Here is a 13,124-nt window from a genome sequence, read left to right as displayed (position 1 = left end):
CTGAATCTTAGATAAACTGACATACTGTACCAAAGATGGCTTTGCTATTTTCTAAAGAAGGGAGTGACATCACATCAATTAGTAACCAGGACTTCGGTGGATGAGTCACAGAATGAGACACAAAACACATGTCAAGACACAAAGTTACAAAATGGCCCATTCCTAGATAATATCCTCTCATCTGTTGAGTGTGTAAATACATGCACTGCTTATGTGTGTGTCTGTGTATGTGTGATTGACAAGATGATGGATTATAAACACCTATTAGATCCGAACACTTCCAGTGAAGAAGGTCGGTGAATTTGACTCGTAGTCTCTTTACAATGCAAGGATGCAAAACTAAGCTGTTTATGTGCTTGCATTTCTCTCAGACGGGCTCAGGTCCCGCTGTCAGACAAACTGATGCGTAGTAGAATACTTGTTCTTCCATTATTCGTGTGATAAATGGCATGCTGAGACTGGCTGCTCCCGGTTCCATCAAGATGCCACTTGGAATCTCTTCCTTGACGTCAGAGTCGTCCTCTGAAAAGATTTAGGCGGATACTGTGAACCTGAAACACCAACCACAAAGTAACGCCCATTAAACTGCTTCAAACTTCCAGCTCTCAAAAGGATGGCTTTGTACATTCAATGCAGACGACATTTTTTTTTAAAAAGAAAACCAAAATACTTTGATGTTGCTTTTACATAAACCGGGAAATATGCAAAAACTGCCATCTGGGGTCCTGAGAGGAAGGAAGGGAGGGAGGGAGGAAGGAAGGAAGGAAAGAAGGAAGGAAGGGAGGGAGGAGGGAAGGGAGGGAGGAAGGAAGGGAGGAAGGAAAGGAGGGAGGGAGGGAGGGAGGGAGGAAGGAAGGGAGGGAGGGAGGGAGGAAGGAAGGGAGGGAGGAAGGAAGGGAGGGAGGAAGGAAGGGAGGGAGGAAGGAAGGGAGGGAGGGAGGGAGCAAAGAAGGAAGGAAAGAAGGAAGGAAAGAAGGAAGGAAGGAAGGAAGGGAAGGAGGGAGGGAGCGAAGAAGGAAGGAAAGAAGGAAGGAAGGAAGGAAGGAAGGAAGGAAGGAAGGAAGGAAGGAGGGAAAGAAGGATGGATGTTGTTCCCCTTCTCCACTAAGCCTAAGTTCTGGCCCTGTGTCCTCCAAGAGCTGGTGGCTTTGCTAGCACCTTCTACCCTGAGGTGGATCCCAGGAAGCTGAGTAGTGAGTTCTGGTGGCCTACTGGCTTCATGGGGGCAGAAGGAATGTAAGCTGCCTTAAGAGACCCTTGCCACTGCTGGGGATTCCCCTCAGCTTCTCCCTTTCTCTTTTTCTTCTGCCACAGAACAAATGTCGATAAATTAATAGTTCCTGGTGCTTTTTGACCTGGAAGCAAAGGTTAAGAGATGACATGCCTGCTTGTCAGAAAGAAAGAAAATAAATTCTTAGAATTACAGAAGTACCTCTTATGTACCTCAGTTATTTCTATAGCCATGAGAAAAGCTCCTGACAGTCGGTAATAATAGTCACAAGATTCCTGATAAGAGAATATACTGACTTAGTACGGGGGGTAAATTAAATGTGCAGATTTCAAACGAATTCAGAACCCAGTTCCCTCTCGGAACCTCTAATCCTGTGTGCCCAGTAAACTATTAGACAGCTCCACTTAGCGTCCTGCGGTCAAGATCTCCAAAACGAAACTCATCGAAATTCTCTGCGTCCCCTCTGCCGGCACCACCGTCTACTGACCATCCAGGGGATCGGTCTTGTGTACCGCGTGATGCTCGTCCCGATTTGCGTGGCTCACGGCCCCTCCGGGCCGCCCCTCGACCCTTTACCCATCTGCACAGCCAGCCGGTGGTCCTGCTCACCTCTCTCACGGTCCCCTCATCTTCCCCACTACACTGAGTGTTCCTCGAGAGAATCTGTAAAAGGCTAAAGCATCCGTGACATCACTATGCCACAGAACTACAGAAGGGCTGACGTAAACAGTGATAAAATTAGCGTGTTGTCACAACGCTTCAATTTTACTAGACTTATGTTTAAACTGTAGCATTTGCCTTAACACAGCAAGTTACCCTGTGCATTTCACATGACCTATAATCCCAATGACTCCTAATTCTTGAACAAACAACATATGCCTAGAATCTAGCGAGGTCCTCTCTGGACATTTTTCCAGTGATGGCTTGATCAACCCAGACTATTATAAAAAGAAGAAACTGAGGCCCAAGAAGGTTGAGGCTCTCCTAAGATAGCTCAGTGAGTGGGATGGAAACCTGGCATTGGGTTCCAGAGTGGCACAGTTCATGATAATACTATGTTGCCTCCTTAAACAAAAATACTGGTAACAGTTTTGAGAATTAAAACATCACTGGCCTGCGTTCGGACTAGAAACTTTACTCTAAAAATAGCTACTGGGCTGAAAATAAGTATTTATCTGTGAAACTCTCCATTCTAAAATACTTAGAATATTTGTGTTAATTTTTATAAACTAGATCTTTAAAGGGAATTAAGAGGAGGGTGTGATGAGAAAACATGAAAACTGTTATTGTGGAGAGAGACACTGATTTGTCATGAGGCTCCTAAGACAGCATTTTCCTTTTTCTGAGAGTGAGGCCCCAGTTTAATGCAGAGCATTTGGGCATTTTCCCCTTGATGACTAACAGCAGGCGAGGGCTTATCTTTGAAGTGTGGCTCTTTCTAGAGACTTCTGTGTCTGGCCATGGGTGACAAACACTTGTAATTTGCTCTTACGTGGTCAAAAGAGTCCTACTTAGGTAGATGATCTTCCATTTCTCTTTCCAAAACTTGAAACTTTACATCACACCTCATTTATTTACATGTGGAGAAAACTGACCTGTCAACAGACTCTGACTTGTCCATGTGTGGCCAGCAAATTCCATCAGGGTCAGTGAACCTTTTCGAGGAGTATCTAACTGTCAGAAGAAAAATAAAATGAGGGGTGAGCTTTATTGTTACACGTATTGTTTTTAAACAAGATTCTTTTTTTTTTTTTTAATGTTTATTTTTGAAAGGGAAAGAGAGAGAAAGACTGTGAGAAGGGGCAGAAAGAGAGAGGGAGACACAGAATCGGAAGCAGACTCCAGGCTCTGAGCTGTCAGCACAGAGCCCGACGCGGGGCTCGAACCCACACGCTGTGAGATCTCCACCCGAGCTGAAGTCAGACACTTAACCGCCTGGGCCACCCAGGCCCCCCGTATTGTTTCAGACATTTTTAAAAGTCAACTTTATGGTTAACAGACAACCTACCCGAAATGTGTGGGTTGTGCTGGGTCTTGAAAACTGTTCCACGGTCAGAGATCTTTCTCGAAGAGGCGAGCGTTCCAAACTGTCAGGTACTGCACTTAACACACGGTTCTGTGGATGCCTCCCTCTGTACTAAATAAAGGATAATATGTTTTGGTTTCAGGTAAACACAATCCTTAAAAAAGACAAAAGAAGATTCCTTTCTTTGTGTTTCAACCATTCACTCATTTATTCATCCATTCACTCCCTTATCTGAAACTTTTATTTAGATACTGGGAAGTATAACATCTATCTAGCATAAATGTCAAAACACATGTTGATTATGTCATTCTATTATTTAACCTGATAAAGCAAGTGTCCCAATAGATAAATACGGATTAAAAACCCGAACCGCATAAAGTACCCAATATTAAATTATAATAGAAATGTAATTTTGGGTTTATTTTTTTTTTAATGTGATGTCTGCCTTCCTTTATGATTTTACTCTAAGCCACGACATTCTAAGGTTACACACGAAAGCTGTGCAATTCTTGCCTTTCTAGGAATGGATTCTGCCGCTGCACTCAGGGAAGCAAAGGAATGCAAGAGAAAACATTCCATCGGTTTTTCTCCTTAGGCTTTTTAGGTTCCCACGACTGGGGCCCTTCTGTGTTTTACGAAACAGAGATGAGTTAGTTACTCGTAAGAGAGCGAAGTGGCGAGTCACTGTAACTGTGGGGGGACATCTGGTGATGCACACCAGCAGCCCCACACCTGCCCCACACCTTTTGCCATCACGTGGCCGCGTTGAGCCTGGGTGAAGAAGACATTCCCTCCGCATTGCGACAGACATGGTGCCCCTGAGCCGTAAACATGAGAACTGATAAAAATGGCAGGGGCGTTCTACAGAGCTCTTACTTTACGCAGGCGTTATTTCCCATCTATAAATCCACGTCATCCTTATATCAGTCCTTTGAGGAAGGAATCACTGTGGCCCTTCTACGGGTCAGAAAACAAAGGCGCAGGGAGATTAATTTCTACTACGTTAATTTCTACACTACATTTGGGTGGCCGGGCTCAAACACAGATCTCCCTGTCTCCTGACCTAACCTTCATGCTATTTTCTTTGCTATAGCATTCTGACTGTCAGATTTTCTTTGACACCTGGACTTTCTGATTCGGTTCAAATCCGGTTTTCATTTCGCACGACAGTGAATCATCCCTCCCACCTCCCGTCAGTTCTCGCGTGCCAGTTACTTTCAGGAAGCAGATTATGGAGACGTTTTACGTTACTTGAGTTCGTACTTGGCCCCGGAAGGGCCAAAATTATATTGTGGTTGTTTGTTTTGCAGTAGACGATCTAAATGGTGCACTTAAATATAATGAAATGTGTCTTACAGGAACAGGTCGAGATCCAGGAACTGCCACATTCTGCCCACCAGTCTCTGAGCCTATGGGGGGTAACCTGCTCCTTGAGGCCTGAGCCGGTGGGGAGGACCCCCGGTCTATGCCAGTTTGCCTGTAAACACAACAACATGTAACTGAGCACCCAGATGCACAGACAGGGGGACAGACCTCACCACAAAGCTCCTCATCGGAACTGGTAATCACAGCTGCCTTTCAAAAGAAATGTTCGAGGAGAATGAGCAGAGTGTGGGAAAGACAAATGTAAAGAGGGGGACTGACCACCAGCTCCGGTCACCTTCTCCTTGCTCGGCAGTGACTGTCGAACTGTATTTACTGACTGCTCTGCGATGCTAGTCCCTGTACAGGATACGGAAATAATTGAAGGTCTGGTTCCTCCTCTTAAGGAGCTTGTAAGTTACTGAAAACCCATGAAGTTATTAGAGAACAACGTAATCAGTTGATGTAATGAAGGGCTATGGTAAACGATTCTAAATAGAAGTGCTGTAGAAATTGAGAGAACGGAGCGATCAATGAAGGATAAAATTAATTACCAAAGTGTAGGGCCTCGATGAGGAAAACTATAAAACTTTATGTAAGAGCATTAAAAGGAGAGGCAAGATATGTTCTCCGATGAGAAAACTAAATATTGTGAAAGTGTCGGTCATCCCTACATTTGTAATAGATTTAATGCCATCAGGTTCAATGTAATACTTTTCGTTTTTGAATTTGACCACCAGATCATAGACTGTCAGGAAGGGTGAGGAAAGGTTCCGAAGAGTAATGATGATAGACATTCCCCACCAGATACTGACATGGAAAGACTGTCTGGTTCATGCACAAGAATGGAGATGGATATTCTACAATAAGATTCCAATTCATTGATTCGTTAATAATCAAGTTATGAAAATTAAAATGTGACCATACTGGCTATCAAGTTTTAAAATACACATACTACCCATAGTTTAGAGGCTGCAAGGAAAGAGTTTCACGTCCTGCCAGTGGGACTACAGATTGTTAGAACCATTCTGGGAAGAGCCTTGGAAAAAGATGTGAAGAGTCGTAAAAATATCCATAATCTTTGACCCCGGCAGCTTTACTTCTAGGGTTGTACCAACAGGAAAAACAATTTAAAGACATCCTTATTGGGATTTATATGAAATGATACTCTACACCTGAAACTAATATTACACTGTTTGTTAACTAACTGGAATTTAAATAAAAACTTAAAAGATTTACATAAAATGATGTCCCCTGTACATTATAATGGTGAAAATACAGAAGGAAAAGTTCCAGTAATAGCGAACTATTTCACAAATTATCACCCATACGTTATTTCTAGTCGTTAAAATCATGCTTTCACAAATATTTAACAATGTGGAAAATAGGAATAATGTTAAGTGAAAAAAATATGAGAAAAGCTCTATTAGTAGGAAAACGTAGTATTAGAAAAAAGATAAAGGAAAGAAAAGAAGAAACGTAACCATAGATAAAATTGGTAGTAAATTTATCAACAGTTATCATTTTTACATTTCTAGGTATTAGGCATACAGGTGACCTTTGACACCTACTTGTAGTTTTGGTACTATGCTAATGTTCCACTGTGAACTTGGAGTACTTTGATAGAAAAAAGCAGGTTACTTTGCTCAAAGTGAAAGGGCACGAACAAAATCCCCACGAGGGAAGGACCAGCACAGTTGGCATGGTTGTGGGTCAGACAGGAAAAAAAGGCTGAACCCAGTCAAGGCGGGTGATCAATAGTAATGGAAACAGGTATGCATATCAATGAGGGCGACATTGCCCCCCAAGGGGCCAACGCTGGTTATTGGTGGGACAGACAAACCAACCCTTACTTTTTTTATGCATAAAACACAGACATAAAGAACAGTACATAGACTGTACTTGTGGCATTAAAATTCCACAGGTGAGGGAGGAATTAGGAAAGATCGTCTAAAAGGGCTTCTTAGTATGGCAGTAATATAAATAAAAAACAGTTGAAAAACACGGGTCTATGGTGTATGGATAGGAAGGGGCAGAACATGAAGGGAAGGTATAGTTGGAGGCACAGATTTCAACAGAAAATAGAAAAGGTTTTGGATGAAAGCCTGTTTGTGGAGCCCGGGGGGCTGGGAGGAGGAGGAGAGGGCCAGCAATGTGCCAGTGACTGGGGCATGGGGTCAGGGGTCCCAAGTGGCCACAGTGGGACTGGAGGAGGGGAAGAGCTCTTGAAAAGAACTATCAGAGCAAATAACCCCGGATAACCCGAACAACACCAGAAATACCAGTTCCGGAGGGTGAAAGACACAGTAATCTATCACAAAGCTGAACATGGCTCTGTGTAATGCATCCAGAAAAATCCAGTTGCTGGTTAAGCACTGGCAGCTGATTATGCACCCCATCCCTGCAGGGGGAGCCTAAGGCAGCCCCCTTAATGACTCCCTCCCTTGCTGCAGGAAGCCTGGGGCCAGTGGTCCTGGGGGTAGGGAGTGGAGGTCTCGGAAGCTGCATAGCACCTCGGGGGAGCCCCAGGCTCTGCCTCTCCTTCCTGGGAGCTTTGGCTAGTTATGCAACTTCTCTCAGCCTCTGTCTCCTCCTCTTGGATCTGGGATCCCACGAGTACTAACTCAAAAGATTTGTGGCAAGGAGTAAGTCAGATAATAAATGTGACTCGTCCCGCTGGTGCTGGTAACAGAAAGCTGTCGACAAACACTAGCTGTTATTAATGTAAAGACTGCTGGGCACTTGAGTAAGTGATAAAGCTGGGCTGCTCCCTAATACCTCTGTAATAAAGGAAAAGACAAGTTCCTTTCTAACAGGACAATGATTTGATGTCGAGCCCTAAGGTCAAAAGCTTTTCTGAAACTCCCCCACACAGAGTGAAACACAGCCTTAGAGATAAAAAAGAACGAACAGTCATACTACTCCTGAAACCAACGTTACACTACATGTTAACTGACTAGAATTTAAATAAAAACTGGAAAGACACAAACGCGGGTTCTCTGCCTGACTTTACTTTCCAGCACGCAGCTTAACTACACTACCGAAACGCATTTCGTGGGAAATATTCAAATTAATGAACTACTTAGAAGGTGTCCACCTGTCTCTATCCTCCGTCACGTGTGGCTTCTGGCTCCCCAGGAGAGAAACAAGACTTACGGCTTTGTTCCCCTTAGAACTTCATCGCTGCACACACTGGGGGTCTTCATCCTCTGGGAGTCTGAAGTGAGAGAAGGCAGCCTCAGATGTGCAGGCGTCTTCCTCGCGGAAGCGTGGAGTCCGCGAGCATCTGAGATTCGTCCCAGACGGTGCCGGGCCAAAGACGGAGCACTGGCCCCCACACCCAGTGATTTGCCTTCTTGTTCATTCCTGGGGGTGGGAGGGGTGGGGGGGGGGCCAAATTAATTACTCAGCTTGTAAGCATTAGGTGAACAGGGCATAGATAGATGTGCCCATTACGAGGCACTGTCTGGAAAAGTGCCCACCTCAAGCAGATACTTCTGAATATTGGCCGAACGAATGGACAGACTATCATTTCCAATTCAACTTCCATTCCACTGAAGAATCATCCACAGGAACATAAGGTCTAAGGTCCTCCCTGACTGCAATCACACAGTATAGCCCAGAAGATTAAGAATTCACAGCTATCTTCCCCTTATCTATTGACCCTCACCTAACGGTAAGTCACTTTTGTGGCTGCTATTGGAGCAGTGCGTTTTCATTCTCACACATGGCCGTATCCTTCCCTGAGTGTGCTCAGACACGCCTAGCACGCGGACTTCTGCAGGCCTCGTGCTCAGGTGCATGCAGCCTAGAGAGCAGGCTGCATCGTTATTTCACATACGTACTGCGTTCTATCCGCAAAACAGGTAGGTCTCTGCTGAAGTGGTTTTGCTTGAATTGTCATCACACAACTCAAATCACTATAAAAGTTGTTGGAGAAGCGATGAACCTGGGAAGAGTCAAGACAGTGAAAGTTAAAAGGCAGCCAGGGCCAATGCAATCTCTGGTGCCTGTCGGGAATCAGCAGGAAACAAAGGCGCGCTCCAATGGGCTGGTTTGAGGAAAAGTTTTAAAAGGGACTATATTTTATAAAGACGGGCGAAGGGGAATCAACAGGGAATGGCTTAATTTCCCAACACAACGTAACAACGCCACAGTAGGGACACATTACCACTTGGAAGCCGAGAGTGGCAAGAAGGGAGGGATAAGTTTCTGGAATCCGGCAAGGGGAGCTGCAGGGGGAAACGCCACCAATCACTGCGACCTGGCAGAAAGGCCAGGAGTGAACAGTGTCCCACGTTCTGCTCCCACGTTGAGCTCTGAGAGCCATATGGGGCGAAGGAGCCCTCCAGACAGCTAGAATGTACCAGCGGCCAGGGCATACCAGGGTGAAGAAGGTAGAGAGAGAATCTGGAGAAGCAAAGAAAGGGTACCCCAGCTCCTAACTGGCCTGCTCCCAGAGGAAGTCCTTCACAGCTTGAGGAAGGTAGCTGCCAGGAAGGGCACAAGAGCCTAGGAAGAAACCCGAACACCAGACGTCAGACCCTTAAATTTGAATCCCAATTCTAACCGCTTCCTGACTGGTGGTCTTGGAAAGCTTACTTGGTTCTTGAAGGTTTAATTCCCTAGTCTTTAAGTCCAGAATACTGATACATACTTTGTATGAGAATTAAGTTGAAGAACACTGGGAAAGCACGAAGGGCTAAATAATCCCGAATTCCCCATTTGGTCCCGCAATATGACCAGCTAGGATGTAAAACAACATTTGATTCAGGCAAACGGGATTTCTGAACTAGAATCATATTCTAGTTCGAGAATAGATGTAGCAACCACAAGCACATTTTCCCCCATGCTGAAAACGTAAAAACAAAAAAATGTTAGCGGAATAAATTAAGACCTGTTGTCACTACTGCTAGAACACTTTGACTATTTCAAAACAGGCTCTAATAATACTTTATTTTCAACTTTGTCATCCATTCATTTCCTTTTAACATGGATCCAAATGAAAACAATGAATCAGCTGTAAAAAAAATTTTTTTGAAGCCCATTAAAGCTATAAAAAGAGGGTGGCCTGGATGACTCAGTCAGTTAAGTGTCCAACTCTTGATTTCAGCTCAGGTCATGATCTCATGGTTTGTGAGTTCAAGCCCCATGTCCGGCTCTATGTTGACAGCACGGAGCCTGATCAAGATTCTCCCTCTCTCACTGCCCCTCTCCTGCTTGCACCCTCTCTGTCCTTCTCAAAAATAAAAAAATAAAAAGCCACAAAAAGAAAATACTTGTAAAAAAACTCCTTAGATTGAAAACTTTCCATATTTTTCGAGCTTAGTTATATTTTGCCTAATACTTATAGATTCTTTCCTATGCTGTCATCAGCCACCCATTTTTATGCGACTCATACCGCGTATGTGAATATGCAAAGTGGGAACCAATGCTGATCCTGCCAGAGCAGTTTAAAAAGCCCAGAGAAAAATACAATTAGCGGCAGCATTCTGAAAGTGTATTTTGAACAGCAAAAGCAAAGTCTTACTGCAAAGCCCTTACACTACAGGGTAAAACAACCCTATTAGATATTTCTATTTTATTTGACTTTTTTTAATGTTTATTTATTTTTGAGAGAGAGAGAGAGACAGAGTGTGAGCAGGGGAGGGGCAGAGAGCGAGAGGGAGGCACAGAATCTGAAGGCTCTGAGCTGTCGGCACAGAGCCCCACACGGGGCTCGAACCCACGAACAGTGAGATCATGACCTGAGCTGAAGTTGGACACTTAACCAACTGGACACTTAACCAACCTAGATATTTCTATTTTAAACTACCACTCCCTGACGGTACATCCTATTCAGACCCGTGTTCTTCTACACTTTGCAAAGGTAGTCTGTTTATGTGCTCCTATGCCAGATGCATAGTTTTGCCTCTGCCTTGAATATCTTCCCTTTTCCTTTCAGCCTTACCAAATCTAATGTATCATTTAGGATTTAATTCAGGTATTACTCTACTTTATGGAGGCTATGCTATTTTTTTCTCCAGGGCATTTACGAGCTATAGGATATCAAATTACAATATACAATGCGATGTGATGTGCTATGATAGGATACGATACACAATTCGCATCTGGTTACAATGAAAGCTGACGCTGACTGAGTGCCTACTCTACCCTACGCGTTGTACTCAGCATCTTATCTCTTTTGCTTCTCACGGCCTCCTGACCCACAGATCCCATCGATTAGGAGACTGAGGCTTTGAGGGACTGATTCAAGATCACAGAGCTCATAAATTGTGCCATCGGGCCCGACACTTGTAGTTCTGTGGCTCAAACCCTCATCCACCCTACTGTCTACTGGCCGCCTCATCTTGCCTGTGTGCGTGTGTGCAGTGTTGTTTGGCCTGGCTTGACTCCCTCCAGCTAAACTGCATGTACCTCAAGACCAGGAAACCCCTCCTGTCCTTTTTCTCTGCTCCCCACCCGCACAAGACAAGCTGTGCAAAACCTAAAGTCCAAACTCTTTAGTGTTACTGAAGGTCTCCCATGGGCAAGATCAGCCTTTCCAGCCCCACCCTCCACTAGATCTTTGATTAAGGAAGCAATTCAAGAAAAATGTCCTGGGTGCCTAGAATGCACTAGGCTTTGCATTAGGAACTCTCACCTGTTTACAGAATTTTATCCTCATGGCAATACCTTGGACAACGTCTTATCATCATTCCCTAGGTAAAGGAAACTCAACTTTGGAACAGTTAAGAGACACGTCCCAAATAGTTCCTCCATAGTTTCTTGACTCTCACTACCCTGGTCTTGACCCAATGCCCCCGGTGGCCCCAGCATCCCCACCTTTAATCCTGCCCCGTCCAATCACTGTTCTCCAAACACACCCTCCCACTCCCCCATGCCTCTGCTTGGCCTGAAATGACCCACACAGACCTCCTACCCGTGCAAGCCCTACTTGCTTCTTCGTGGTTCTGTTCAAATTTCACCTCCAACCTAAAACATCGAGGCTCGAGCTCAGGTCAGGATGAATCATTCTCTCCTTTATTCTCCTGAGGCCTTGTTTTGCACAGAACTGACCCAATGTATTGCATCTGACTTGCATTATGCTTTTCTTTCTACTCGATCAGGGACTATGCTTCGTTCATGTATATGATTGATACAACTGAACATACCTAATACAGTGCACTTAATGTAAACTCAATAAATGTTGAATGGATCCAACATATTTTCATTGACTTTTTTTTTTTTTTTATCATTTGGGAGGGAAGAGAGGAGAACATCTGGATTCTTCATATTGGCTAGAAATGCTGGGGAAAAGCATTTTTTTCTTTAAAAACATGGATGGGCACCTGGGTGGCTCAGTCGGTTAAGCCTCTGACTTCAGCTCGGGTCATGATCTCATGGTTCGTGAGTTCAAACCCTGCGTTGGGCTCTGTGCTGACAGCTCAGAGCCTAGAGCCTGAATCAGATTCTGTGTCTCCCTCTCTCTGCCCTTCCCCTGCTCTCTCTCTGTCTCTCTCTCTCTCTCTCAAAAATAAATAAACATTAAAAAAATTTTTTTAAATAAAAATAAAAATATGTAAACAGTTCTACAGCTCAGTGCAGGTGGGAAGTCTCAAATCTGAGTGTCTCTATTCAAGAATATGGTGACGCTACTAAACTCTATACACAAATTATTTTTATTTTGTTTTTCCACAAATTATTTTTAAAGTAGTCCAATTGACAGACCCAAATACTCGATATAGAAAGGCAGGCACTCTGACATAAAGGCCATAAAATACTGAAGGAAAGAGAGAGACTGGTAGAAAAACACCTACCTGAGGTGGATGAAGATGAGAAGCCAGGGATATACTTCGGGCTTCAGAGCTTCTGGATGGGGGAACACTCGACGCATCGGTGTTCGTACGAGAAATGAGTGTAAGTGGAGATTTATTCTCAGCTACTTTCAATTTTTCTTTCTGTTTCTTTCCTTCCACGTCAACGACAAAACAAAAAAAATCAATATTATTAGGAAACATATTATCTAACATAGGTACTTAAAATTCTCTAAGAGAATATTTGCTCTGGAGTTACCGTGAGTCTACGATGGCCACTGAACCTTGTATAACACGGAGACCCCACAAGGCAATCGCCTGATGTGATGCTTTCCACACGCACGTTCTATCATTTCGGTGGTAGGTAGAAAACTAGGGATTATACACTGGGGCAAGAAAAATTCTTGGTATTGTACAATACCCAACTAATCTCTTGGTTGGAAAAGAACGTATTTAAATTAACATGACCACTACCCTACCGATCGCATAACATTAGCCAGTGTTGTCCATCACTGGCATTTCTAGGATTTGTTTCTTCTCGATCTCCAGTAGCTTCGAGAACATTTCGCTAGGTTAAATGAAGTAACTGTACAATTATCTGTGTTTCCATTTTACTTTACAAAAACATGCCATAAGCCCTTAAAAACCAACATCCCAGTATTAGAGAGGTTATCCTATTATTAGAGATTTTTTAAAGGGACTTTTAGCT

General features: G+C 43.9%; 1 protein-coding gene across 1 annotated transcript in view; it reads right to left on the bottom strand.

The window, feature by feature from the left end:
- Positions 1-326: 326 nt before the first annotated feature.
- Positions 327-13,124, bottom strand: part of FAM149A (family with sequence similarity 149 member A) — a 55,698-nt gene continuing 42,900 nt past the window's right edge. The window contains exons 8-14 of the mRNA XM_027077178.2: positions 12,419-12,570; positions 8,465-8,568; positions 7,776-7,985; positions 4,614-4,734; positions 3,240-3,368; positions 2,827-2,905; positions 327-551 (exon numbers count right to left, since the gene is read on the bottom strand). Of these exons, the coding sequence (XP_026932979.2) occupies positions 478-551; positions 2,827-2,905; positions 3,240-3,368; positions 4,614-4,734; positions 7,776-7,985; positions 8,465-8,568; positions 12,419-12,570 (869 nt within the window). The 3' untranslated portion in view covers positions 327-477. The remainder of the gene's footprint in view (positions 552-2,826; positions 2,906-3,239; positions 3,369-4,613; positions 4,735-7,775; positions 7,986-8,464; positions 8,569-12,418; positions 12,571-13,124) is intronic.

This window comes from Acinonyx jubatus, chromosome B1 (assembly GCF_027475565.1).
Source record: "Acinonyx jubatus isolate Ajub_Pintada_27869175 chromosome B1, VMU_Ajub_asm_v1.0, whole genome shotgun sequence".
Classification (NCBI taxonomy): Eukaryota; Metazoa; Chordata; class Mammalia; order Carnivora; family Felidae; genus Acinonyx; species Acinonyx jubatus.
Note: the sequence above shows the minus strand (reverse complement) of the source record. Positions and strands in the feature narration are given on the sequence as shown.